Genomic DNA, 24,767 nt, shown 5'->3' on the forward strand with positions numbered 1-24,767 from the left:
AAACACTAACAATGTTAAGGCTTCATAATAATAAATAGATATTTCTTTGATAATCATTTAAAAGTTTAGGGTTAATATGAACTTTTTCTTGTTTGGATTATAGATTCTTTTATCTCTCCATGAATTTTTTCTTTCAAGGAGATTAATCAGATACTAATTAGTCAGTAACATTCGGATAAACGATATCAAGATATTAATTATAACAATTTCATCATTCTAGTAGCTTTAAGAAAAATCTTGAAGCTTCAAATCTTTAGGTTGTCTGAATATGAATTTCAAAATTCAACCACTTGTCTAATTATCCGGTGAGTGATAGAATAAGATCTAAGTTGTATTCAAATTCCACGTTACTCTGTAGAAGCAGAGCACGGACACAGGAAAGCAAAGACAATGCAAAGTTCAAATTTGAAATCAAGGCAATACAGCGAGAGCTCTAATGAGCTCGTAATAGGCCATTAAAAGTCGCGAATTCAAGAGAGTTGTCCACAATCAGCAATCACAACAGGCTTTGCTGTACGCCCGGAGGACGATCCGACGGCCTCAGCCGCCTTCACCACATTCATCCCTTCCACCACTCTCCCGAACACCACATGCTTCCCGTCCAGCCACGACGTCTTCTCCGTGCAGATGAAGAACTGCGATCCGTTCGTCCCCGGCCCAGCGTTCGCCATCGACAGGATCCCTGGCCCCGTGTGCTTTTTTATGAAGTTCTCATCCGCAAATTTTGCTCCGTATATGGATTCCCCTCCGGTCCCATTCCCTGCCGTGAAATCGCCCCCCTGGCACATGAACCCCGGGATCACTCTGTGAAATTTCGATCCCTTATAGTGAAGAGGCTTTCCGCTCCGCCCAATCCCCTTCTCTCCCGTGCACAGAGCCCTGAAGTTCTCTGCGGTTCGCGGCGTCGTATCCGCGAATAGCTCCATCACGATCCGACCCGCCGGTGTCCCGCCGATCGTCATATCAAAGTACACTTTTGGGTTCCCCATCTTCGCAAATCGGCTGCTTCCTTCCTCCTCGGTGAATGTGCGTGCGATGCCGCCTCCACCACCATTCTTTTATTTTATAAGGTTTTTTCGGCTGGAGTAATATCTTTAGGGGTTCAATCGGGACCGTCGAAAATGACACGTGTCAAGAGCATCACCCGACAATGACTTTCTTTCAGCTGGAGATAATTATATTCTGCGTAATGTTCACGCAGTCGCAGTCATGGGTATGTGATATTTAATATTTTTGGATTATTTTATTTATTTATTTGATTTTGTTGGGCCTTAACTGGGCCTGTACGGACAAGTCACAACTGGGCTGCAGTCAGTTTTCGCGCCATAAAAAACATCAAAAATTTTAAAAACAGATGCAAGCATGTCCAAGAGGCATATTCGCGTTTTGGTCAACAGATTGGTTGGCTACTTAAAAGCCAAAAGCCAAAAGCCAACAACTTTTCAAACGTAATTGCTTATTATAAACTTTGAGTAATCGTCATTAACTCATCACTCAGCAACGCCAAAGCCGGCGACGTCGGCCGGCATTTCCTCTGACCAGGCTGAGACTGAGCTCAGTTATATTTGAAACTTATCACTATCTCTAATTCCAGTTTTCATCATTCTTCTTATGATTTGGCGCTCTACTGTTTCTCGTTAACACCGGACCCTGTTTTCTCTCCAATTTTCTTTTTCTTATTATTCTCTAAGAATCTCCTCTTCTTCCCCGATTTCACAGACCAGACGGCATTCACGAAAGCTCCTCGAACTCCTCTTCTTGCTGCTCTTCGGATTATTGGAAATCACGCAAAATGAGAGATCCTCTGCTTGTTCTGCGTTGATCATTTCTCCGATTGTGCGGAAGGTAATATTCCTAATCCATAGGTTTCATCCTCCTTTTTCTGCCTCTGTATTTTGGGTTCAAAAATGTCATGATGCCATCTGTTTGCGTTTTTCTTTGTCCTATGTTCATCTTTACCTTGTTATTTCATCACCATCAAATAACGTGATAATTCTTTCCATCTTCTCTTTATTGATGTTCTTTTGGGATTCGGGTTAATCAATGTGGATAGTGGGGAGTGCTTATTTTAGTGTTGGCCTTGGGTACATGAGGATATATAGACATATAAGCATGTATATGAATGTATTTATACGAAATATGTATAATGATATATGTATAATATGTGTAGAAAGGCATACTGATACGTGTTTGTGAAGGTAGCCTGGTCCATTTCCAGGCTTACCAGTACATATATATCGGTAAAATCGCTACTTATATTATATATACATGTACGAATCTGCCTAAGTATTTGTAGATGTACAAGCATATAAGTATCCGGCCATATATATATATATATATATATATGTCTATATAAGCAGATGTGTATAGATCAGTATGTATATCTATTCTTATTAACCTAATTAATATACTGTTCGAACATAGATATGGTCATATATGTATTTTCTGTAATATAAATATATCTGTGTATCTACTTACTACATATCGATGCATAAACACATGTATGTATATATGTGTACCCATATAAATATGTGTAAGCTCGTGCACACTGGGGCCGATCTACTTGTTCTACTAACTGTTTTGAGTTCTTTTGTCTTCATATTCTGCTTTGAAATGAACTTTTTTCTTTAGAATTTATACAAACATACATGACACGACTTGCCATGCTCATAGAGACGGCATGAACAGATTTCAGGCATAGGATTCATGTTCTTGTTTGATTGCATACTGTGCATGTTTATCCCATATCCTCATCAGTTGTTACTTGATGGACCTAGAACTAATGGGGATCGGTCTGTGTATTTCATGATCTGATTTGGGTTGTTCTTGGCCGATATCACTGTTTCTTTTTCCTTTATCCTTTTTGATAAATTTGGATTTGAGGTTGATAGCTTTCCAACATAAAAACCCTTTTTTTATTACCTACTGTTTTGATTTAGTTGTATCTTTTGAGAAATTGCCCAACATTAATTGTTTACTGAGCCAATTCGAGATGGAGTTAGCCTCTTGTTTGAGTTTCATTAAAAGAATTCATATAAATCAAGTTCCCCTGCATTTCAAACAGAATTTCCCCCTCCATTTTGTACTCTTGTTGTCCATTTAGTAATTCTCCCTCCAAAGTATCATATTTTGATTATCATATTGCACATTCTAGGTTCATATTTCACTAAAATTTGAAATACTCCAAAAACATTTCATAGTTATTATTATTTTGATCGTTGGTCAGCATTGTTACTTTATAGGTGTCACAATATTATTTTATTGCATTATTAATTATTTAGTAAATGTCATTTACTATGTTATGTTTCATTCTTGTTTTTATCTCTGTTCCTTCCTGCTTTATGCCCGTTTTCTAGCTTCAATTTGATTTTTGATAATTTTGGAATGAATTTTTTATTTCATCTTATTTATTTATAGTAAATAGAATCATTTCATTGTTAAGTAGCTTTTTGGGATTACCAGTTTTTTGATTATCACAATTGTGGACATTAAGCATGGGCTAGGTCCCATGATGCATGACAAGAGATGATGTAAATGTTTTTATTTTGTTGTATTTAGTAACAGGTTCCCATTAATATCTTTTGGAATGTACATATCCCCTTTCCCGCTAGAGAAATTTATTCATTTTTATGAGCTAAAAGAGTCTAACGGGTTGTAATAAGGGCAAAAGGTCATTTTTATTCTTTTGCTGTGGATGTTACAAGCAGCCACACGCTCACTTGATTTTTCATTCTTCACAGGCCCTAAAGAATTTGCACAACAGGGTAATTTTACTTAAATCTCTATTTTGTTAGCATCTACAACCATCCAAATCTGTAGTAATTTACTTACTTGAATCTCTATTTTGTTTTATGGTGTTCTAACTGTACCATTACTCAAGTGCTAATATCATCTCAGCTTAGTTATTCATTTTCATGCATTTGTTCGCAATTAGTGATTCGTGCATATTGTATGGTGTGGAATTGAAAATTGTGCTTGCTGCAGGGGAATTCCAAAGATGGCTGCAAACTACAGGTTCACAATGGACCAAAAGGATATTGTCAGGTTATTGGTAACAACTGTAGGAAGTTTCATCCAAGATCGACTAATTGACAAAGAACAGAGAGCCAAACATAAAGAGCAGTGTGCAGAGCGATTAGCAGCTGAGGATGGAAGCTCTCACAAAGACAGAGAGGTCCAGTACTCTGACCAGGCGGTGTTGGCCAATTTGGACTGGGGCATTGAAGCCCTTGAAGAAGCTATCAACACCTCCAATATGGAAACTAAACTTGCACGGCTAGACCATGCAGAGAAGATGCTGCAAGTTTGTGCCTTGTTGAATTCTCACCATACAACTGCTGGTGTTCCTAATTTCTATCTTTCTGCATGGGCTCATCTAAACCTTTCATATCTTTGGACACTGCGCAGCAATGTCCATAATTCAGTAGTCCATCTTCTTGACATGTTTATTGTTGATCCTTTTTTCTCCCGGATTGATTTTGCTCCTGAACTTTGGAAACAACTCTTCCTTCCACACATGAGCTCAATTGTTGGGTGGTATGCCGAGGCAAGGCAAAAGCTTATGATGGAAGTAATTCCTGATTCTTCTGATTTGTCTTTTACTGCTGATCTAAATCAATGCTTCAATGATTCTTTAATCTTCTCTATGAGGCCGGATCAAGTGGAGAAACTGCAAAACCTGGAGCAACTTTACAGAGAATACCTGGATGAGAATACAAGGCTTTTTGCTAAATATTACAAAGACTGCATGAATTCTGATCCAACCTCTGCCAAGAAGGTCATTCCAATGTTACCCATTGCAGAACCACCGGCAACCCCTTTGCATGAGGTAAGTCGATTCATACCCGAGTTTGTAAAATTTGGTCCCATCTTGCCTAGGAGTGCAGGGTTTTCTCCAATTATTCAAGCCAAATATGCTGCGAGAGAAGCAAGCAGGTTAATTGCCACGCTCTTATCTGATTGTATTTATTTTCACATGAGCAACTATTAGTAGAATATTTGTTTGTCTTCATTATCATTTTGAAGGGAAAGAAAAAGAAGATCCAAAGTTGTAGTTTAAGGCTTCTATTACTGTACACTAAAATTGACATTTGCTTTACACAGAATGAACACATCAGTCTCTGGACAGAATCAAGACGAGTCTTCTATTTGGGATCCACAAGTAAGGCTGGAATGAATAACCCATCTTTGTATTTCTATTGACAGGCTTGATTTTTCATGTATCATGTTGTGCTTACTATACTTCTGTACTTCTGAAAAATCATGACATTTGGTTGCTATTGTGCCTGATGCCAGGATAGCTTGCTTGAGGAGAATGAAGATGAATTTGATTTCAAGCCTAATGATGAGAATATGGATTCTGAAATTAGAAATCAAGAGCTACTATCTCCTAATGGCATGAAACTTTTTGATGATCACGAAACTGGGTCAACCATGCAGACAACTAAATTGAAGAATCAAAATCATTCCCCAATGACTTTCTCTCCCATGGATTTTCCTAAAGCTCCATCTATGAAGATTCCGTCCCCAAAACCAGACATGCATTGCAAAAAGGGATCAATAACTGTACTGCGCCTTTTGTCACGCCCTATTGCAGATTCCAACATTTCAACCTCCTTACCTGCATCTCCACAATTGAGTAATGACTTCAGTGTTAGCTCAGCAGACTCAGAGAGTGAAATGATTGTATGTTCAAGGCTTAAAATTTAGTTGAATACATCTTCTTTATATTTGCTATTTAAAACTGAAATGGTGGATTTTACTGCCACATTTTTCTTGTCAAACAGGAATTTCAGACAATTTGCGGGAAAGACTATGTTGGGACAAGGAGTACAAGTTATGAGCATGTGAATATCAAAGAATTAGAACACAGGTCGACTAGACTTATTCTGCAAATTATTTCTCTTAGAAAATTTCATGGAATCCCCCTTAGTAAGGGGATAGAATGCTCTTATAAAGTTCTACGAAAATTATTTAAAATTTTCCCCATCCAATTCAAAATTTCCTGGATTCTGCAGTTCCCTTGTTGGAAGTGATGAAGGAAATCAAAGCTGCATTTCCCTTCCCTTGTCTGAGAAGACTTCACGAACAAGACCGCCAAAAGATTTTGTCTGTCCTATCACAAGCCAGATTTTTTATGATCCTGTTACCCTTGAAACCGGTCAAACATATGAAAGAAAAGCAATTCAAGAATGGATAGATAGAGGAAATACAACATGCCCTATCACTCGACAACCTCTTTCTGCAGGTGTACTGCCCAAAACAAACTATGTCCTTAAAAGACTTATAACCTCTTGGAAAGAACAGTATCCTAATCTTGCTCAGGAATTTTCTTATTCTGAAACGCCAAAGAACTCTTCTAATTCACCCCACACGAAAGAAACTCCATTATTTACCCCTCCAAGAAAAGCCTTCAATTTTCCTAGTCATAAGATCACAGATGATTACACTAATCAAAGGACAAAGCGATTTACACAAACAGCAGTCTCGACATCCCCAACCAGTGTGCTATCTCAAGCTACTATTGAAACGATAATCAATGGTTTAAAACCTCATGTTTCATGTGTATGTACTTCGGAAAATTTGCAAGAATGTGAAGCAGCTGTACTATCTATTGCCAGATTATGGAAGGATTCAAAGGGTGATCCTGCTATTCATTCTTATTTATCTAAACCAACAATTGTAAAAGGGTTTGTGGAGATACTATCTGCATCTCTGAGCAGAGAAGTTCTCAGAACAGTCGTTTACATTCTATCGGAGCTGATATCTGCAGATGAAAATGTTGGGGAGACTTTAACCTCTGTAGATCTTGATATTGTTTGTCTGGCTTCTCTGCTAAAGAAAGGACTAGTTGAGGCTGCTGTTCTTATTTACCAGTTAAGGCCAGAGTCTGCTCTGCTTTCAGCATATGATTTTATACCTTATCTTGTCCAGCTAATCCAGAAACAAAATGAGTTGTCGGATGACCTTCAGTTTGTGATGGAGCCCAAGGATGCTGCTCTAGCAATGCTTGAGCAGATAGTGATGGGAGGCGATGAAAACAGTAGATCCCTTAATGCCTTAAGCCTTATTTCTGCTAATGGGCTTCCTGCTCTAGTTAAGTGCCTAGATAATGTAGGAGGAAAAATCTCTATTCTCTCCCTCCTTTCATGTTGCATGCACGCTGATAAAAGTTGCAGGAACCTTGTAGCAAATAGATTGGAGGTGTCTGCTGTCCTAGAACTGTTTCATGGTGGAAATGATTGCGTGAAAGCAATATGCATAGACTTTCTCTCGCAGATAGTTCAGTTGAACAGGTATTTGTGACTCTTTACTTACTATCCTAATACCTTTTTCCTCCTTTTGTATATTTCTATTATGTTCCCATAAATTGATTGTGCAGAGGAAAGGAATTGTTATTTTCATGGCTTCATCCATTTGAATTTCTTGGACAAACCAAAGGTGTATATGAAAAATATGCAATCTATTGGAGGGGGGGGGGGTCAGAGACTCGAGCGAGATTTGTTTTCTCCAGAAAAAGATGGAATATCTGGAACAGCACTAGCTCTTGTCCTTGCTATCATCTTGTCCCAAATTTTTCTTTTGTTATTTGCTTCCAGGATGAGATCCTATTGACTTACATGTTGAATTTTATTGATTAAACCACTACTGCAACTGTATATGGTTTAAGGCTTAAATATTGGATTGATATCTCTGTTGGATTTTCTTTCCTGTGATATTTAAATGCCTTCTGATTGAACTCATTCTTAAGTGAACTATTTGTATGACAGAATGTTGTTTGATGCACTTTTTGTTTTTTTTTTTAAATGCATAAAAATTACTTCTTCTGATGTTTCAGGAGGATGATGTGCAATCATATATTGCAGAAAATTAAAGATGGAGGAGTACTTAGCACCATGCATGCTCTTCTTGTGCATCTTCAAACAGCCTCCATTGAACAACAACCGGTCATTGCTTCTCTCCTTCTCCAGCTTGATCTCCTGGTTTGTTTTCACTTTTTAAATTCAACTGCAAAACAAATCGATTTAGTCAATACAAGTTTCTAATGCAGAAGTATGATATAGAAGCCATTCACTATTTTGACACTAATTTTCCAGGTTGAGCCCCACAAAATGAGCATTTATAGAGAAGAAGCTATAGAGACACTGATTGAAGCACTTTACAGAAGGGACTTCCCTAATTGTCAAATGAAAGCTCTAGAGGCTTTGTTATCTCTTCCTGGTCGTCTGACTTCATCAGGTTTGTCCTATATTGAAGCTTGGTTACTGAAGATTGCAGGGCTTGATGAAGCATATAATTCTTTAGTGAAGGCAGAGCAACCAGGGAAGAGTGACAACCTGACAGAAATAATGGTATGTCTAATGCGTCTTCTCTGTTGTTATGGACCTTGTACTCAAATAAATTTGGGGCAGTCTGATCTTATCGCTTGTGTTTAGGAAGAAGAGAAGGCTGCATTCTTTTGGGAGAAAAGAGTAGCTTTTGTCCTTTGCAATCATGAAAATGGTTCTATTTTTAAAGCTTTGGAGGAATGTTTCAAGGTTAATTCCTTAGAGATGGCAAACTCATGCCTTATAATTGCCACGTGGCTCACACATATGCTGTCTACTCTTCCTGATACCGGTGTTAGAGATGCTGCTAGTAAATCTTTGCTTGGCGAATTTATACATGTTCTCCAATCATCTAAAAATCTTGAGGAGAAGCTTTTGGCAACTCTTGCTTTGAAAACCTTTATTAATGATCCAGGTAAATTCAACCGAGGAAACCTTTTTCATCAAATATCTGTTCAAATATGCCATTCTAATTAATTCCTAACCCAAAAGTTGCTAAATCTTAGTTGCACTTGAAGAACTGGGAAAATATGCTAAGTGTATCTACAAAGCCTTGAGAAAACTCAAAAGAAATTCAGCTGTAGTTGCTGATGTGATAAAAGCTTTGACGAACATGTCCTCTGTTAATGCAGTAAGAGATCACTTGTATTCTTGAATGTTTCCTACAAATAATACAAATGGATAATTTACTGTAATCTACATTCTGGCTTGTAGACAGAGTTGTGGAATTGTACTGAAGTTGTAGAGTTAGATTCTTGCGGAAATGGTGAAGTTTTATCATTGCTTCACCTGAAAGGCCATATTTTCAGTAGTCATTCTGATGGAACTATAAAGGTACACCTATAAAAAATACTCTCTTTCCTATACTTGCCTAATAGGAACTTTAGGTGCATTTAGATTTTGATTATTTTGTAAACAAAAATAGGGAACAATTGTATTTCTTTAGGTTTGGGATGCTGGAAAGAGGGTTTTAAGGTTGATTCAAGAAGTTCGTGAACACAAGAAAGCTGTCACTTGCCTCTATGTTCCAAAATCATGTGACAAGCTCTATAGTGGTTCCTTGGACAAAACGATCAGGGTAAGGCAGTTGGTGAGCTTCTTAGTTTTCTTTCTTATCTTTTTTTTTTTTCAAGAAAAAGAGATATTCTTGGTGATGAAAGTCTTCTATTATTTTAGATTAATTTCTCTTAAATGTTGACTGAACACTGTTATATTCTCATTTATTGTCATTCTCCTGCTTAGATGGAAAAGAATAATGTTTAAGTTCTTGTTGATATTTTCTGTCTAATTTAGTTAGATGCAAAACAAACAATCGCCACATAACTTTGACTAGGAGTTTTTCTAATAATTGATTACTCCATTACTGTGTCTAGCTAGTCCCTAGTTCCTGTCTGATGTTTCTTAGCAACTGGACTTGGATACCTGCCTATAAAGTAAAGTAAATGTCTCATCTTCAGGTGTGGGCATTCAAACCTGAAGGAATTCACTGTGTGCAAGTTCATGATGTGAAGGAGCCAGTACTTGACTTGACAGCCAATGCCAAATGGGCCTGCTATGTTTCTCAAGGAACAGGAGTTAAGGCAAGTTCATCCTTTTCCATCTTGACAAAATATAACTAACTTGCAGGTGTAGAGGAAAATGTTTATAGCGTCGATTTTCACAGGTATACAGCTGGTCAGGGGTGGCGAAGCATATAAATTTCCATAAATATGTCAAATGCCTTGCAATGATGGGGGATAGTCTATATTGTGGTTGTTCTGGTTACAACATCCAGGTAAACTCTTGCAGCTGAATTCAGAAGATTAGGCATTATCTTGAAAAAAAAAAGTTAGACCATAGCAGGAGAACAGCAATTCTCACATGTTCTAAACTTGGAAAATGACAGGAAGTGGACTTGTGCAAATTTACATCAAGCACATTCTATTCGGGAACAAAAAAGTTGCTGGGAAGACAAAATATCTATGCCTTACACATACATGATGGTCTGCTCTTTGCTGGAGGCTCTGCAGTTGATGGGACAGCAGGAAAGGTATGTTGGAAAAGTTTGGATTTATTCGATTGGTAAAGTTAGATTGTTGTATAAATGGAAAATATAAAGTATAATAACCTAGTACTATATTCCCCCATGTTTGAATCCGGGTATATTTGAAGTTGGAATGACTTTGCACATGAAAGGTGTTCTGTCTGTCCACCAAGGCAGTACGGGGTTCGTTTTCAAGTGGATTAGACATCCAACGGATGGCTATAAACAATGACTTGGTATTTACAGCAACAAAAAGTGGAGAAATTGAGGTTTGGTTAAGAGAAAGAGTAAGCAGGGTTACCTCTATCAAAATGCGAAGTGGGGGACATGCAAAACTTACATCTCTGATTTCTGATATGGATGGAGGAATGCTTTATGCCGCCTCCTCTGAGGGCAAAATCCAGGTAAGTCAGCATGACAACTTATATTCATCCTAGTTTTATTTTCCAGACAGTTGACAAAATATGTCTTGTAGTTTGATTAATAACTCGATTGCCACCCCATACTTAAAATCGGTTAACCATTTGACCACTTAAACAGCAAGCATACCTATAAATTCAAATCAAATTCTCTTGGAAGTCCATAAACCAGCTTCTATTCAGTTGTGTTTCTATGGCAAAGGGAGTAGAGAGAGAGGTATTAACAGATGCTACTAGTTTCACTTTCCATGGATGCTAATACTGGCAACTTCTCCTTTGTAAAGAAACCTTACCCCAAATTCTCAGACAGCTTTATTGTTTGTTTTTCCATATCATGAATCTGGTTACTCCTTTATTTATAGCATTTGCATTACTTTATGCAAGTTATTCAGTTCCAAACAAATTCTTTTGCAGGCCTGGGCTATCGACTAAGCAAGTGTTGTTTCTTCATAATGATAATATCGTATATTCAATGTGAAGGACAATGAATCAGCAGACAATAGCTCCTGAACATGTGTGGATTATAGGAGTGTTTAAACACATTTCTAACACTGTCTTTGTCTTTGATTCAAGTGTATTTTACTTCTTATTCAATTATTACATAATTATTCAGTATGCAACAATTTTTTTAATTCAATATTCGTAAATCTATATACTTACATGTCATGAATAAATGCAAATTCCTATAACATCTTTTCTTTCGTTTTTTTAACCTAATTTATGTTTCGTCCAAACCTTTTTTTCCCAAGAGAAGTTAACCCATTTACTGCTGATCTCAATCGGAAACCAGCTTCTTCAAGAGAATTGAAAACTAAATCGACCAAATCCCTAAATGCATTTACAGCCAAAAAGAAGTAAAAACTTAAAAACATGGTTGGCACTCAGAATGAAAAGGACTTTTTACAAAATCTTTAAAGAAAAAAAAACATCATTAGATACCAATCAATTCAATTTAGCTATCCTCATTGTGCCATCTGAAACACAATTAAATCAAATCCTGAAAAAACCAAAACAAAAACAATTTCACAATACTTAGACGTGCAGATGGAAGAAAGGAGCATTCAGAATGAGTAGGAGGTATTGAATTCCTGTCATCAAACGAATCGGAATGATTTTAAAAGAATCATCACCATGCCCCTTCTTCCATCTTCTCTAATTTTCGTCTATCGAAGAATGCAAAAGAACATGAAAATGAAAAGAAAGGAAGGTAGAGTTAAACATGAGATGAAATCATCAGAAGATTTGGATGACTGCATCACTTGATGTAACTCAGACGACCGTCGTGAGAAATTTTAATCCAATCTCATCATCTGATTTCACCTAATCACCTTCTTCGATAACAAGACCGCAAAAGTAACAACACAGATCCATGGGGAAAAAAAACAGATGTAGAGATACGGGCGTCCCGCTACCGTGGCGAAAGTAGATGTGACTACCCGGAAGCGTTTATTTATAGGCAGAAGCGCTTAGGTTTATATGAATTAGGGTTTTCCTCATTATTCTTATTTGTATTGTCCATTCTGTCCCTATTGTTTCGTATTATTTATAACTTTAAACGGGGCCGTTGAGTGTCACTATTGAAACGACAGCGTTTCCGTTAGTTCATTCAATCAAGCAAAACAGATGCGTGTATTAGATTTTCAACCCCTTGCAACTGCCAACTCCCAGTGCCCGGATCCACCGCACTCTCAGCCTATCCGACTGTTCGCCGGACTTCGCTAGATCAACATCAGAGCGAGAAGCGAACCGAGCTCTTGAAGGATTTCCTGAAGACCATGGCTTTTGAAGGATTTCCTCCCTTGATCTCTGCCCAACTCCATTATCTCCTAAATCACTACCCTCACATCATCAAGGTGACTCAATCATCGACTCCCGTTTATTTAGCCTTTTTACATTTTATGTATTGCAACTAGAACTCGTTTAGAATATCCGTTTTCTTTCCTGTTGTTAATGATTCAGCTGTGAACATGTCGAGATATTTTAGAAACTAGGGTTTGGATTTGTAACCCTCTGCTGTTAGTTTTATTACTGCTATTAAAGAAATTGATTCAAAACTAACTTTATTAGCCTTCCAGATCGAGCAGGTCTGGTCTGGTAACAAGTATTATCCTCGGGTTCTTGATCGCTTCACATTGGTCATACCCTACTGCCTCGACACTATTAAATGTCGGTCACGTTCCCATCTCAGCTAGTAGTCTTTTCTCTCTCTTTCTGATGTTGGCGCTGATAATTGTTTATCACTGAAAATTTTAGATAATTTGATATGATGCAGGGCATGTTATATACAATTCAGAGTACCCATTGACTCCACCAGATGTCATATTTGGACCTGAAGATGAAGATTTCCATCCATTGCAAGTGGCTGGCAGCGACCGAGAACAGGATGTAAAGTCAGTGAAGAAAATTTTGTCTGACTGGAGCAACAAAGACCCAACAAAGCTATTGGGTCTTATTCAGGAGCTGAGGTTGGGGCTATAATCATTGGCAATTTCTGTTTCTATGTTAAATTTTTCACACAGCGAGAATGAAATTAAGTTAACTTTCTTAGGGATCAGTATATGGCTTACCAGAGGAGGCGTGTTGGTGAGGTTGACGATGATAGGTTGAAGTTTGAAATTAACACTATTTTATCTCGGGAGGTAACACTTGATTTCTTTAATGGTCTTTGGTACACGTAGGAATTTACTCTGTTCTTCCTGAAGGAAGAACTAATCACTTCTTATCACATTGCTTTTTCTGTTGTTGCTGTGTTTTTTAAGTCTTTAAATGGGGGATGACAAGAAGGGCATATGTATCGAATTTTGATTTTATTTTTATTTTTGTAGAAAGCTTGATGCTTTTATACTATTAAACACAATGTAGGAGAATAGACAATCTGCTTGTTATGAATGAGAAGCTAACTGCATGGGTGGGCATGTAGCAGTCGTTAACTTATTTGTGGATACTACTTATTTAAGGCAGCTTCTACAGGGCTAAATATGGTGGAAACTCCAAAATCTTCTAGCATAATGAATGATTTCATAGTCCCTTCCCCTTCTTAAGTCATGCAGTAGCTCTGAAGAATTGCCAAATTGTACCATTTTTCAATTTTCTTTCTGTCTACTAAGTCTGTTGATTTGCTGGACTAATTGAGTTCATGGTGGTATATAGACCTGGATCTCCGCAAGTTGTATTTTGAAGTTCAAAGTAGATGAATGATAGTGATTTTTTCCTTAAGTTGACATTCATAACCAACATCTATGTGCTACAGGGAATTGAAATGCATATGAGTTCAGGAGCTGAAAAGGTATTATTTGACTGGAACTTGTTTGATTCTTTTTTCTAAAACATTAAGAAACATTGTGTGAACTTATGAATTGCAATTGGGACCATTTGGTACTGCTTCTGATTATATTTATGGTTCCTATGCCTTTGCTTTTTAGCGTAGCCAGTAGAAGTTAAGTTTGCAGTACCTCTACTGGAGATTAACATAAATAAAATGGTACTTGGATGCCCCTGGAGGCATCAGCAAAAGATGTACTTGCAGGTTGAGTTTTCCTTCTTTGTAGCTTTCACCAACAGCTTCTGTCTTTCATATCTTATCATGAATGATATAATTTTTGTACACTGCAGGTTATATATCCTGTTAATAGGAAATACACGTCTGCCCCTTCCGCACCTCGTTTGAAACTAATGTCAACTTTTGATTTGAAAGCTTTATTTTCTGTTGATGATGTTAAACTTCCTCCATGGATGGATGGAATGTAAGTTATATGTCTTCTTATAACATGGTACATCTAGTGACAACATCCCTTACTTCGCTAATTCTTTTCTTTTTATCCTCTCCACAGGTGCATGGCAGAATATCTTCCCCATCTTGAAGAAACTCTTGAGAGACAGGTAATCTGCATTTCCTTTAATCTCATGAACTTGTTTTCTTTGTCCTTTTCTTTATCTTGAATGTTGATGATTTATATGATTTTGATGTATGGAGTACCTAATATGAATGTCATATAATGTTCACACTTTCCAGGTCTTGGAAGCAGTCTCACTAATTGATGTTAGGAGGCATTTTATAGAGGCATTAGCTCCTCTGTTTGGAATGCCCCTGGAAGCTGATCCAGTATGCATTCTATGGTTTGTGGAAAAAGAAAAAAACAAACTTTGAACCATGAAGATTGATTTTTTCCTTTTTTGCTTCTTTTGGCAGGTATTTTGCAGAAAGGCTACGTTCCTTGCATCCTCCGGGACATTTGTATTCCTGGTACTTTACATTTTTTACTTTTTTCTTCTTCATAATCAGGAAGTTGTTTCATAAAGTAATTTATTGCAAGAATATGAGTAACAAAGTTGGCATTCACTGGGACTTGGATGTATGCTTGAATCAAACTGGTTTATTTAAGATAATTTGCACTTGTTAAATACAGTGAACTTTTTTTGTCATTGATGTCTTAACTTTTTTTTTGTTTGTTATACAAATAACTCTTTTATTGTTTCATATGATAATTTTTGTTTTAATTTGTGATGCAAGATGAGTAGTGGTTAAGTAACTTGCTGTGGGTAAATTTTAGAAAATGATAAAATTTAGGCGAGAAACAGAAAGTATAGATAGGGCAGAGAAAATGTAGATCACGACCAAGATAGGAAGAAATAGATTAAACATGATTGGTTAGAAGAATGAACAGAGAGATATGGTAAGGAATAAACCGTAATAAAAGAATTTTAAATTCATCATTGTCTACTCTTCTCTTTCTTGGTGGCTGCTAGCCTTTGCATACGCATTAATTACAAATAGTAAGGAAAAATTATAAAATATAAATAATAAAATATTCTTATTCGTATAATACTTAATATCTATGTAAATAGGAAACAAAAGTATTGTAATGTTCAAATAAATCCAAATAACCTGCGATACCTTAAAAATACAAAAGAATAATAAATTTTGTACAAAAATTATCAATTTAAAATCTGTTCCAAAATAATATCTTCGTGTTCTGCATAGTTTAGTTTCTCTTTTTTTGGTCTTACTAATTTGTGAGATCAATTTCACTGTAGGTGCACTTTTCACTCCCAACTCAGTTTCCCAAGCAACAGCCTGCTTTGGTGCTCCAAAGCTCTCAGGTATTTATTTCTTCCTCCTGCTCTGCAAAGCCATTGGTGTAAAGGGTACAAAATACCTAGATATTCTTGTAAATGAAACAATTGTTATATGCTGTGTCATCAATTCTACTCCTGGTTATTTACCTGGTGGAGATTAGGTCGAACAAATTTATTTCACAAACTTGGAGCGGATCAGTTTGCTGTTTCTGTATCACTCTAAAAATGGTGATAGAAGACATCATTTTATTTGTTTATGTATGTCAATCTTCATGTTGGTTATCCTAAAAAGAAAAAGAAATTTGTGTTGATTGAACCAAATTTTATAATGCTGATACTGAATTTATGTATTGAATGGCTGCTGCTAGTATTCAGTATCAATTGCCTAGTTGCACTTGAAAGTCTAAAAGAGCAATGAAGGCTTATGTGTATTTTTTGTTAATAAAGCAATTTAAAATGGACATGTAACTCACGGGACTTGATGATGATCTTTAATATTGTAGCATCTAAACTCTCCGGGAGCACCAATCAAGTCAAATATTCTGCAAGATTATCCATGGAGTCCAAGATGGGACGCAGCGAAAATGGCGGAGCGGATATTGTAAGTTGTCTCTGTCAACTAGTGTTATAATAGTGAGTTGTGTTGGTGATGGTATTGCTGATGGGGAAAAATTCGTTGTTTTCAGTGATTTTGTTGCGGACGAGTCTTTGAACTTCAAAAGACAATGCAATGAAGCTCTCCAACACTAGTGGTGGGTATGAGATGGGAGTGGGTGAGCATTTTTGGAGCCCAGCCTTGGCCTTGAGGAATTAAGATTTGTAAAGTTGATTGGCAGGGACCAAGTGGTGATGAATTTATGACGGTTGATTAGTACAAAAAATTTGTCAAATGAAAGAGGGGTTTGTTGTATAATGCAATATGTACATGGATTATGATGGAAGTATATGAAAGGAAGATAAAAGGAAAAAGAGAGGCAAATTTCTGCAAATACAATCATTCATCATTGTGTTTCTCTTAAAATGATTAAAAGGGTATATTTCCTTTTGGAATCAGAAATGTAGTTTCATTATGAAAGTTCTTGCTTAGAGATGAAACCAACTCTTTCTTTATTTACCCCACCGTATTTCACACGGTAAATTTTATAGGAAGACAATTTAAGTTAACCCATTGGGAGGTAAAAAAAAAAGACAAGCGTAAAAATTGGGTGTGACATAAAATTTACTGTTAGTTGCTGGCTGTCGGTCTCCCACCTTGGCTGTCTCCAACACGACCCTCAAAAATATCCAAAACTTCCGTTATTACCATCTTGTCCCTCCCCTTCCCCCCCGCTCTCCCCCTACATATTACCGCCTTCAGCGCCACCATTCATTACATTTCCTTTCCACCCGAACGCCCAACCAAACCCTAAACCATTCTCCACTTCCTAACCAACCATGAGAGAGATCCTCCATGTCCAAGGCGGCCAATGTGGCAACCAAATCGGCTCCAAATTTTGGGAGGTCATCTGCGACGAGCACGGTGTCGACCCCACTGGTCGATACAAGGGAGACGGCTCCGCCGATCTCCAACTCGAGCGCATTAATGTTTACTACAATGAGGCTTCCGGTGGTAGGTATGTCCCTCGCGCTGTTCTCATGGATCTGGAGCCTGGTACCATGGACAGCATCAGATCTGGCCCCTACGGCCAGATCTTCCGCCCCGACAACTTCGTCTTTGGGCAATCGGGTGCCGGAAACAATTGGGCGAAAGGTCATTACACTGAGGGTGCGGAGCTCATTGATGCCGTTCTTGATGTTGTGCGAAAGGAGGCTGAGAATTGCGATTGCCTCCAAGGTATATATCGTTGTTTTTCCCTCTCATTTTCCCTTGCGTCTAATTTTAATATTGTTCTCTTTCAACGAGTCTTGAACCTTACGCTCTTCCTCGTTCGTGCGTTTTGTAAAGCACAGTGGTTTTTCTTTTTTTTTTTTTTCTGCTTTCATATCCTCACGTTTCCTGCATTACTCAATTTTCTTTTTTTCTGTTGTTCTAAGTTCTTGTTTCTTTATCCCCCAAGTGTCACGCTGTTTTTGCCGATCTTATCATGCACTGGATTAATGAGAGTGCGTCTATGCGGAGGCTTTTCCTACGTAATTGTTTCAACTTATAATTTTATGGTGATAGCCTTTCAAGAGAATAAAAGTAGGAGATAAAGAAAGCAGATTTCCATGGATGAAAATACTACAAAAAGATCTTGAATCCGGCATGATTTATTGAAATACAATCGTAAATCTGAGATATAAAATACGAAAACTAGCCAGCAGCAGGATTCCTATTTCTCTGGTGGTTGGGTTCTCTTTGTTTCGTTGGTTGGAATATTTTTTAATAATGAATGCTTGTAAGGTATGAGCTGGTATCACTTGAACTTGTAGGCCCGTCTATGTCCGCTCTCTGTTTTGAAGATACTTGACGACACTCACAGTCCTCTTATCTTTTGTTCTACATAATTATATAAACAAGACTCGGTGCCACCACCTTTTTATCATATCCTGATTTTGACCGCCCATCATAAGATTTTATTTAAGCACCGACAATTTTTTCATCTTACCAGATTCATACTAAATGTAGATCTTAGTATCTTACCGTCTTCAAAAACTTTTTTAACTGGTGGGTTTAACCTGCCCTTTTCCAGTATTGCAAAGTTTTGTATGTGGGTTTTTTATATTTGGGTTTTGTCGTAATAGAAATCAACCTGTCATGAGGATAAGAAATTAGATAAAGACAATAGTGCCAATAATAACAACAGCAGCACATGCTTTTTTCATAGCCATGTCACATGTAGTTTTGTTTTAATGGATATTTTAACAGACATCAGCGAGGATCAGATCCTTGTTTTCTCCAATATTAGTTTTGATTGTTTTGTTACTGAATCATTGTCAAACTATTAAATCAATATCAAGCCCGCATCGCTAGGCTTTCATCCTCGTGAAGGCAAAGAATTTGTGTATATATTAGTGGTCAACAATCATTATCATCTTGTGATTTGATTAGCACTTGTGATCCGATGTAATTATCTAGATCTAGCTGCATCAATAAAAATATTGAACGGATTCTTTATAATGATTTACTGAAAGACCAAATACATGCAAAGAACCCCCAAAGTGTTAGGGAGTTCAGAATCATGTTATGGACTGTATCAAGCCCCTTCAAGGACTAGGATCCTACAGGAAGCATGGGCTCACTATTGAGCTTAACGATTTATAGCAACTTTTGCTTTTTGTGTGCGTAGATGAGGGGCAGTATCAGATGGTGAGTGCATACAGACAACCAGCTTGACTTTCTTTTCATACTAGCAAGGGGGCTCAGGAGAACAATTTATTTATTCATATATCTTTTTGAGAAATCCTAGGTGCTGGGGCTGGTGCTGGTTACCCAGTAAAAAAGGTAATTGATGAGAATAACTTGTCCCTGTTGCTTTTGGGCCAGGTTTCCAGGTATGTCACTCACTTGGAGGCGGCACAGGTTCTGGCATGGGAACTCTTTTGATATCAAAGATCAGGGAGGAATATCCAGACAGAATGATGCTCACATTCTCTGTTTTCCCTTCACCAAAGGTCTCTGACACAGTTGTGGAGCCATACAATGCTACCCTCTCTGTCCACCAGCTGGTAGAGAATGCTGATGAGTGTATGGTCCTCGATAACGAAGCACTTTATGATATCTGCTTCCGTACTCTGAAACTCAGCACTCCAAGTTGTAAGTGGCAAAGCTATTTCTAGTATCTTGTAGAATCATGAAATGCTAGAGTGGTATTAAGTTTGTCTTTTTATACCTCTAATATGCAGTTGGAGATCTGAATCACCTGATCTCCGCAACCATGAGTGGTGTGACATGCTCCCTGAGGTTTCCTGGCCAGCTAAATTCTGACCTCCGGAAGCTGGCCGTGAACCTGATCCCTTTCCCTCGTCTTCATTTCTTCATGGTGGGTTTTGCACCGCTCACCTCCCGTGGGTCCCAACAATACATTTCCCTTACTGTTCCGGAGCTGACTCAGCAAATGTGGGATGCCAAGAACATGATGTGTGCTGCAGACCCACGTCATGGACGCTACCTGACAGCCTCGGCCATGTTTAGGGGAAAGATGAGCACCAAAGAGGTGGACGAACAGATCATTAATGTCCAGAACAAAAATTCTTCCTACTTTGTAGAATGGATCCCTAACAATGTTAAATCCAGTGTATGTGATATTCCACCAAAGGGTCTGAAGATGTCATCAACTTTTGTGGGCAACTCCACATCAATCCAGGAGATGTTCAGGAGGGTGAGCGAGCAGTTCACAGCTATGTTCCGGCGCAAAGCCTTTTTGCATTGGTACACTGGAGAAGGGATGGATGAGATGGAATTCACAGAAGCAGAGAGCAACATGAATGACTTGGTTGCAGAGTACCAGCAGTACCAGGATGCAACTGCTGAGGATGAGGATGAGTATGAGGAGGAGAACTATGAAGAGAACTGAGGAATGTAGTGATTGGAAGAACTTGGTGGACGATTCCTTTTATCTGCTCTTATGAATTATAATGTGGATTTTCGGTGTTTCTTCATTGTTTTCAATTTGTGTTTCGTGTATTGATATTTCTGTTTTCCTTTTGAATGATGGGGAATAAAAACTTGTTAGTTTGTTTTGACCTGTACAAATGGGGTTCTTGTTTAAATTGCTTGTCGGGTTTAATTCAGTGTTTTAAATGATGCTGACTTGTTGAAAGTGCCTGCGTCGGGCATTTAAAGGAGTGTCCTGTTTCTTTTTGACTTATAAATGGGCATGCCATATTTCCATCACTATGGCTCCTACGCAGAGAAGAAGAAACAAAATTAATTAAAACGTGTTGATACAACACGTGAATTGCAGGGACGGTGGGAATGGTGAAGAGAAAAAGAGACAGATGATATGGCATTAGAAGAGTGAATTGCAGGGAAGAATGGAAAGCCATGAGAATTCAAAACCTGTATATTAGTACTCGGTATTCAGATTATGTACTTCCCTCTCCATAATACTAGTCTGATACTTGGTATTCAATGTCCTTTACAAATATTTTTCTTTCGTATTTACTCTTTTGATTAAATTAGTTAATGATTACCATAAATTAAAAAAAGATAATCATCCAAAGACAGACAACTATAGGAAAAGACAGGAAGAATAACAAATGTTGGTTAATCCATTAATAATGGCTGGACAAAAAAATATAGGTGTACGGCGAAAGGAAGCATTGGAGGAATAATAGAACTGTGTCCTTAAACTTTCTCTATATCTATTTCTTCAAATATTACTCATAACAGAGTTCAATTCTAACAACATATGAAGTATTTAATAGTTGATAATCTCAAAATTTTAAGAGAACTGAAAAACTATCAAAAACAAATACCCAAAAAAATTTAAATAAAAGATGAAAAACTTAAGGGAAGTGAAGAATTGAAGCAACTGTGTGCGAATTGGAAGAAGAACCATAAAGTAGTTAGAACAAGCTATGCAAGAGGAGGCAAGTGTCAAAGTGAAAAAAAAGAATAGAGGAGGAAAGATGATAAACCCTAATAGGAACACAAACTTAATCTTAATTTTAACAAAATGTGGAAAGCTGAAGGGGAAGTTGATTTCTCTTTTTCAAACAATAAAATTACTTTTTCTTAACAGCGTACTTCATAGAGTGCTAAAAGGCAAGACCTGCAAGTGAAATTAAATCTAAAGATGTCTACTTAAATTTTTTAATGATTCTCGTTTGATTTTCCTTCAAACCCCCCCCAAAACGGAGTCTTCCTCTTTTTGTTATTTAAAATTTATTAAGCGAAATTACAACAGTTGATGTATTCGTTGTCACCGAGAGCAAAATGTTTCAAATCTAAAATAAACCATGAAAGTTTCAGAAAATTTCAGGTAATTAAAAATTTACTTGTGATGTAGATTGTTAGGGTAAACTAGGGTTCGCTCATTTGAACACTCCTTTTTAATGAGAAAAAAAAAAAAGATAATAAAGTTATTAAAAAATTTCTATTTGGGGATTCGAAGAAGCAGAAAATTACGTATATCTGCTTTTTCTGCAACTGTAACTACAAATTTCAGCAACAAATAGAATACAATTTTTGAATTGACAGAAAAATGAGAAGCATCAGAGTCATGGAAGTATGAGGTGCAACAGCGCTCCCTTAACAAAATAAAAAGGAGCTTCTCATAACCAAAGTATTCTCATCATCTGCATCCCTTTTATTTTCTTCCGTCTAAACTCGGTATATATATATATATATATATATGTAATATAATAATATCTGAATCTTACGAAACAAACAAAGATTATCAACAACAGAGACAGAATATAATAATATTTGACTCCGCGAATATAAAATGTATATATAAAGACAATGAGAGAGACAGAGAACTTAACCCTCGGGTTAACTGCGACGACTGTCTCTAAACCAGGGTTTGCTTCTAGTAAAACCTCATAATTACCTTGGTCTTCGGGATCTCGCAGATTACCTTGGATTTGAAATCAAGCAATAAGTGTACGTAATTTAATAGAAATCGAAGAGAAAAGAAGCTGTAATATGAAAGAACGAGAAAGCTAATGCGATTTTTCTGTGCTCTAACCTTTGATAAAAAATGAGAGAATATTTTTTAGGGTTGTCGCCAGAAGAAGAAGAAGAAGAAGATAAACATGAGAAAAAGGGATTTTGGTTGGGCTTTTATAATGGGCCCTTAAATTTTGTCTTTAAGATAATGGGCTTTTATAATGGACCCTTAAATTTTGTGTCTTAAAGCTAATGGGCCCTTAAACTTTAGGTCTTAAATATAATGGGCTTTTATAATGAGTCCTTAAATTGTAGGTCTTAAAGCTAACGGGAGAACTTTGATGTAATTTTAAAAATGAACTGGTTAGCAGCGTATCACGTCACCGTAAATTGTTTTAGTAAGAAGATTGTATTCAATCAGCCTAATGAGAAGCCATTTACAAATTAATAAAATTGTTTAAGTACTTTAATCCTGCTGTTTTCTCTAAGTAGACAAACCCAAGAAAGATATTTGTATTCAAGAGATTCCGGTAGTTCGAAATTTTTTATGTGTTTCCGGATGAACTACTCGAACTGCCAGTGGGCATAAAAATCGAATTCACCATAGATCTTCAGCTAAGCACCCAGTCCATTTCGGTTGCTCCTTACTACATGAGCCGTGTTGAGATCCAAGAACTGAGGAAACGAATCACTGAATTGTAGGACAATGAGTTTATCCGACATAGTGTGTCCCCTTAGGGTGCTGGAGTCACCTTTGTCATAAAGGAAGATGAGACATTGAGTTTATATATTGATTACAGATGTTTGAAGAGAGTCATAATCAAGAACAAGTATTCCATCTCCAGGATTGATGACCTTTTCAATCAGTTGCAGGGTGCCCAAATCTTATCCAAAATAGACATGCGTTCAGGTTACCATCAGGTGAAAATCAAGACTGAAAACATTCCCAGTACAGCTTTTCGAACCAGGTACGGACATTATGAGTTATTGATCATGTCATTTGGACTAACCAATGCCCCAGCCATCTTCATGGATTTGATGAACAGGGTAATGGACCCTTAAACTTTAGGTCTTAAAGATAATGAGCTTTTATAATGAGCCCTTAAATTGTAGGTCTTAAAGCTAATGGGCTTTTATAATGGGCCCTTGAACTTTAGGTCTTAAGGATAATGGGCTTTTAAAATGGGCCCTTAAATTTTAGGTCTTAAAATTAATTTTTAAGGAATATAATGGGCTTTAAATTTGATATTTGAAGTTGGTCTCTTCTCTTTTTTAAAAAAAAAAATTATTTTTTAATTTTTCATAGCCATTGTCTTTTTTTTTTTCTTTTACTTTAAATTTTTGAAAATTTTAACATTAAATTCATTTCATTCTAAAATTGCATAAAATTACAAAAGATAAATTTCATATTTCACAGAGTATCTCTAAAAATATTGATCCAAATTTAGTGGTATCACCATTAATCTAATTAGCCACAATATTATATACCAAAGCTGGTGCAGGTTAATTAATTAAATATTTATGTTTAAAATTTGTAAAATATTTATGTGTGTTATAATTATTGTAAAAGTGTATAATTGTTGTAACCCATTAAATTGAATTACAATAATTCGAGATTTTACTTTGAGACCCAGCTGTGTGATAAAACTCAAATTTAAATTATTAACTTTTTTATAATATTTGAATTATATTCTCTTGGTAAAACTTGATAAATTTATATATATGAAAATTTTTGGTTTTATTATAATTTTGTTCCATATTTTTTTGTCATAATTCAATTAAATAAAAAATTTAAAATTTTCATAAAATATGTAAAAATTTACCTCCTAAATATCTATATATTGATGATAACTAGTGGTAATTGGTAAAATTTCTAAATTTCATGAGTTTTAGACTTTTGAGTTTTAGTGCTTTCCTCATGAATCTTTTATGGGTTGGACTCCTCAAAATGTGAATGTAAGATTGTATTGTTGCTATGCATGAATTTTCACGTGACATTTACTCAGAGTTTTGGTAGTTTTAAATACACTCGTCTATTAGGTTATTTAAAATATTCTTCTTTAGTTAATTCTCTAAATTTGTCAATTTTAACATTAAGTCTCGTCATAAAAGTACTAATGTTGAGTTAGAAATGACCACATTTTAAAAAATGTTATAATCGTCTTAATTATTTATGATTTTATATTCTTACAAGATTTTTTCTATCTTTGGTGATCCACATCCTTTTCCTTGCATGCCACTCCTTTAGCTCTTGTATCGTATTCCATCGTATCATATGACTAGGTCCGTTTTATTGGCCCCTACCTCACCCGAATGAACATATTTAATTTTTTCTCCATCTCCCATGTTTTCTTTTACTCCACATATGTCTTATAAAACCACAATAA

General features: G+C 36.6%; 4 protein-coding genes and 2 non-coding genes across 11 annotated transcripts; 3 read left to right on the forward strand and 3 right to left on the reverse strand.

Moving 5' to 3' along the window:
• Nucleotides 1-310: 310 nt before the first annotated feature.
• LOC110818071 (peptidyl-prolyl cis-trans isomerase 2) lies at nucleotides 311-1,056 on the reverse strand. Its single transcript, XM_022046829.2, has one exon. It carries the CDS (start codon nucleotides 987-989, stop codon nucleotides 471-473), a length of 519 nt encoding a protein of 172 aa, XP_021902521.1. The 5' UTR covers nucleotides 990-1,056; the 3' UTR covers nucleotides 311-470.
• Nucleotides 1,057-1,064: 8 nt separating this feature from the next.
• LOC110818069 (putative E3 ubiquitin-protein ligase LIN-1) lies at nucleotides 1,065-11,514 on the forward strand. 5 transcript variants are annotated; one of them, XM_088210479.1, is made up of 18 exons: nucleotides 1,065-1,213; nucleotides 1,720-1,845; nucleotides 3,985-4,935; nucleotides 5,104-5,161; nucleotides 5,296-5,685; nucleotides 5,787-5,872; nucleotides 6,018-7,295; nucleotides 7,838-7,982; nucleotides 8,097-8,351; nucleotides 8,436-8,742; nucleotides 8,834-8,958; nucleotides 9,042-9,161; nucleotides 9,274-9,417; nucleotides 9,785-9,907; nucleotides 9,991-10,101; nucleotides 10,213-10,356; nucleotides 10,503-10,754; nucleotides 11,184-11,514. In XM_088210479.1, the coding sequence occupies exons 3-18, from the start codon at nucleotides 3,998-4,000 to the stop codon at nucleotides 11,199-11,201; spliced, it is 4,494 nt and encodes a 1,497-aa protein (XP_088066605.1). In that variant the 5' UTR covers nucleotides 1,065-1,213; nucleotides 1,720-1,845; nucleotides 3,985-3,997; the 3' UTR covers nucleotides 11,202-11,514. The 5 variants fall into 5 exon arrangements, with proteins under 5 accessions (XP_088066605.1, XP_088066608.1, XP_088066607.1 ...); XM_088210480.1 differs by lacking the exon at nucleotides 1,065-1,213 and adding an exon at nucleotides 1,403-1,558; XM_022046827.2 differs by lacking the exon at nucleotides 1,065-1,213 and having other exon boundaries at nucleotides 1,402-1,845; nucleotides 9,274-9,405.
• A 316-nt stretch (nucleotides 11,515-11,830) lies between these two features.
• LOC148270550 (small nucleolar RNA Z105) lies at nucleotides 11,831-11,907 on the reverse strand. The gene has a single exon (XR_015815981.1). It is a non-coding gene; the product is annotated as a small nucleolar RNA Z105 (small nucleolar RNA).
• Nucleotides 11,908-11,997: 90 nt separating this feature from the next.
• Nucleotides 11,998-12,086, reverse strand: LOC148270551 (small nucleolar RNA Z161/Z228). The gene has a single exon (XR_015816023.1). It is a non-coding gene; the product is annotated as a small nucleolar RNA Z161/Z228 (small nucleolar RNA).
• A 255-nt stretch (nucleotides 12,087-12,341) lies between these two features.
• On the forward strand, nucleotides 12,342-16,866 carry LOC110817991 (BRCA1-A complex subunit BRE-like protein). 2 transcript variants are annotated; one of them, XM_022046707.2, is made up of 13 exons: nucleotides 12,344-12,622; nucleotides 12,845-12,935; nucleotides 13,042-13,234; nucleotides 13,318-13,408; nucleotides 14,020-14,055; nucleotides 14,197-14,295; nucleotides 14,382-14,512; nucleotides 14,600-14,648; nucleotides 14,782-14,871; nucleotides 14,959-15,012; nucleotides 15,804-15,869; nucleotides 16,349-16,446; nucleotides 16,532-16,866. In XM_022046707.2, exons 1-13 carry the CDS (start codon nucleotides 12,545-12,547, stop codon nucleotides 16,593-16,595), a joined length of 1,140 nt encoding a protein of 379 aa, XP_021902399.1. In that variant the 5' UTR covers nucleotides 12,344-12,544; the 3' UTR covers nucleotides 16,596-16,866. The 2 variants fall into 2 exon arrangements, with proteins under 2 accessions (XP_021902400.1, XP_021902399.1); XM_022046708.2 differs by lacking the exon at nucleotides 14,782-14,871 and having other exon boundaries at nucleotides 12,342-12,622.
• Nucleotides 16,867-17,200: 334 nt separating this feature from the next.
• On the forward strand, nucleotides 17,201-20,520 carry LOC110818076 (tubulin beta-1 chain). Its single transcript, XM_022046835.2, has 3 exons — nucleotides 17,201-17,679; nucleotides 19,312-19,581; nucleotides 19,671-20,520. Exons 1-3 carry the CDS (start codon nucleotides 17,280-17,282, stop codon nucleotides 20,339-20,341), a joined length of 1,341 nt encoding a protein of 446 aa, XP_021902527.2. The 5' UTR covers nucleotides 17,201-17,279; the 3' UTR covers nucleotides 20,342-20,520.
• Nucleotides 20,521-24,767: the final 4,247 nt, after the last annotated feature.

The sequence above is a fragment of the Carica papaya genome, chromosome 1 (genome assembly GCF_054855325.1).
Source record: "Carica papaya isolate Zhongbai chromosome 1, ASM5485532v1, whole genome shotgun sequence".
NCBI lineage: Eukaryota > Viridiplantae > Streptophyta > Magnoliopsida > Brassicales > Caricaceae > Carica > Carica papaya.

What these genes read in the sequence shown, in the direction of transcription:
- LOC110818071 (XM_022046829.2), bottom strand. Translation starts at nt 989, where the DNA reads ATGGGGAACCCAAAAGTGTACTTTGATATGACGATCGGCGGGACACCG.
- LOC110818069 (XM_088210479.1), top strand. Translation starts at nt 3,998, where the DNA reads ATGGCTGCAAACTACAGGTTCACAATGGACCAAAAGGATATTGTCAGG. An exon ending in ATCAAAGAATTAGAACACAG is followed by an intron (nt 5,873 to 6,017) that starts GTCGACTAGACT and finishes TGGATTCTGCAG; the next exon opens with TTCCCTTGTTGGAAGTGATG. An exon ending in TTCTCCAGCTTGATCTCCTG is followed by an intron (nt 7,983 to 8,096) that starts GTTTGTTTTCAC and finishes CTAATTTTCCAG; the next exon opens with GTTGAGCCCCACAAAATGAG.
- LOC110817991 (XM_022046707.2), top strand. Translation starts at nt 12,545, where the DNA reads ATGGCTTTTGAAGGATTTCCTCCCTTGATCTCTGCCCAACTCCATTAT. An exon ending in ACTACCCTCACATCATCAAG is followed by an intron (nt 12,623 to 12,844) that starts GTGACTCAATCA and finishes TTAGCCTTCCAG; the next exon opens with ATCGAGCAGGTCTGGTCTGG. An exon ending in TGCCCCTGGAAGCTGATCCA is followed by an intron (nt 14,872 to 14,958) that starts GTATGCATTCTA and finishes TTCTTTTGGCAG; the next exon opens with GTATTTTGCAGAAAGGCTAC.
- LOC110818076 (XM_022046835.2), top strand. Translation starts at nt 17,280, where the DNA reads ATGAGAGAGATCCTCCATGTCCAAGGCGGCCAATGTGGCAACCAAATC. An exon ending in GAATTGCGATTGCCTCCAAG is followed by an intron (nt 17,680 to 19,311) that starts GTATATATCGTT and finishes CTTTTGGGCCAG; the next exon opens with GTTTCCAGGTATGTCACTCA. An exon ending in GAAACTCAGCACTCCAAGTT is followed by an intron (nt 19,582 to 19,670) that starts GTAAGTGGCAAA and finishes TCTAATATGCAG; the next exon opens with TTGGAGATCTGAATCACCTG.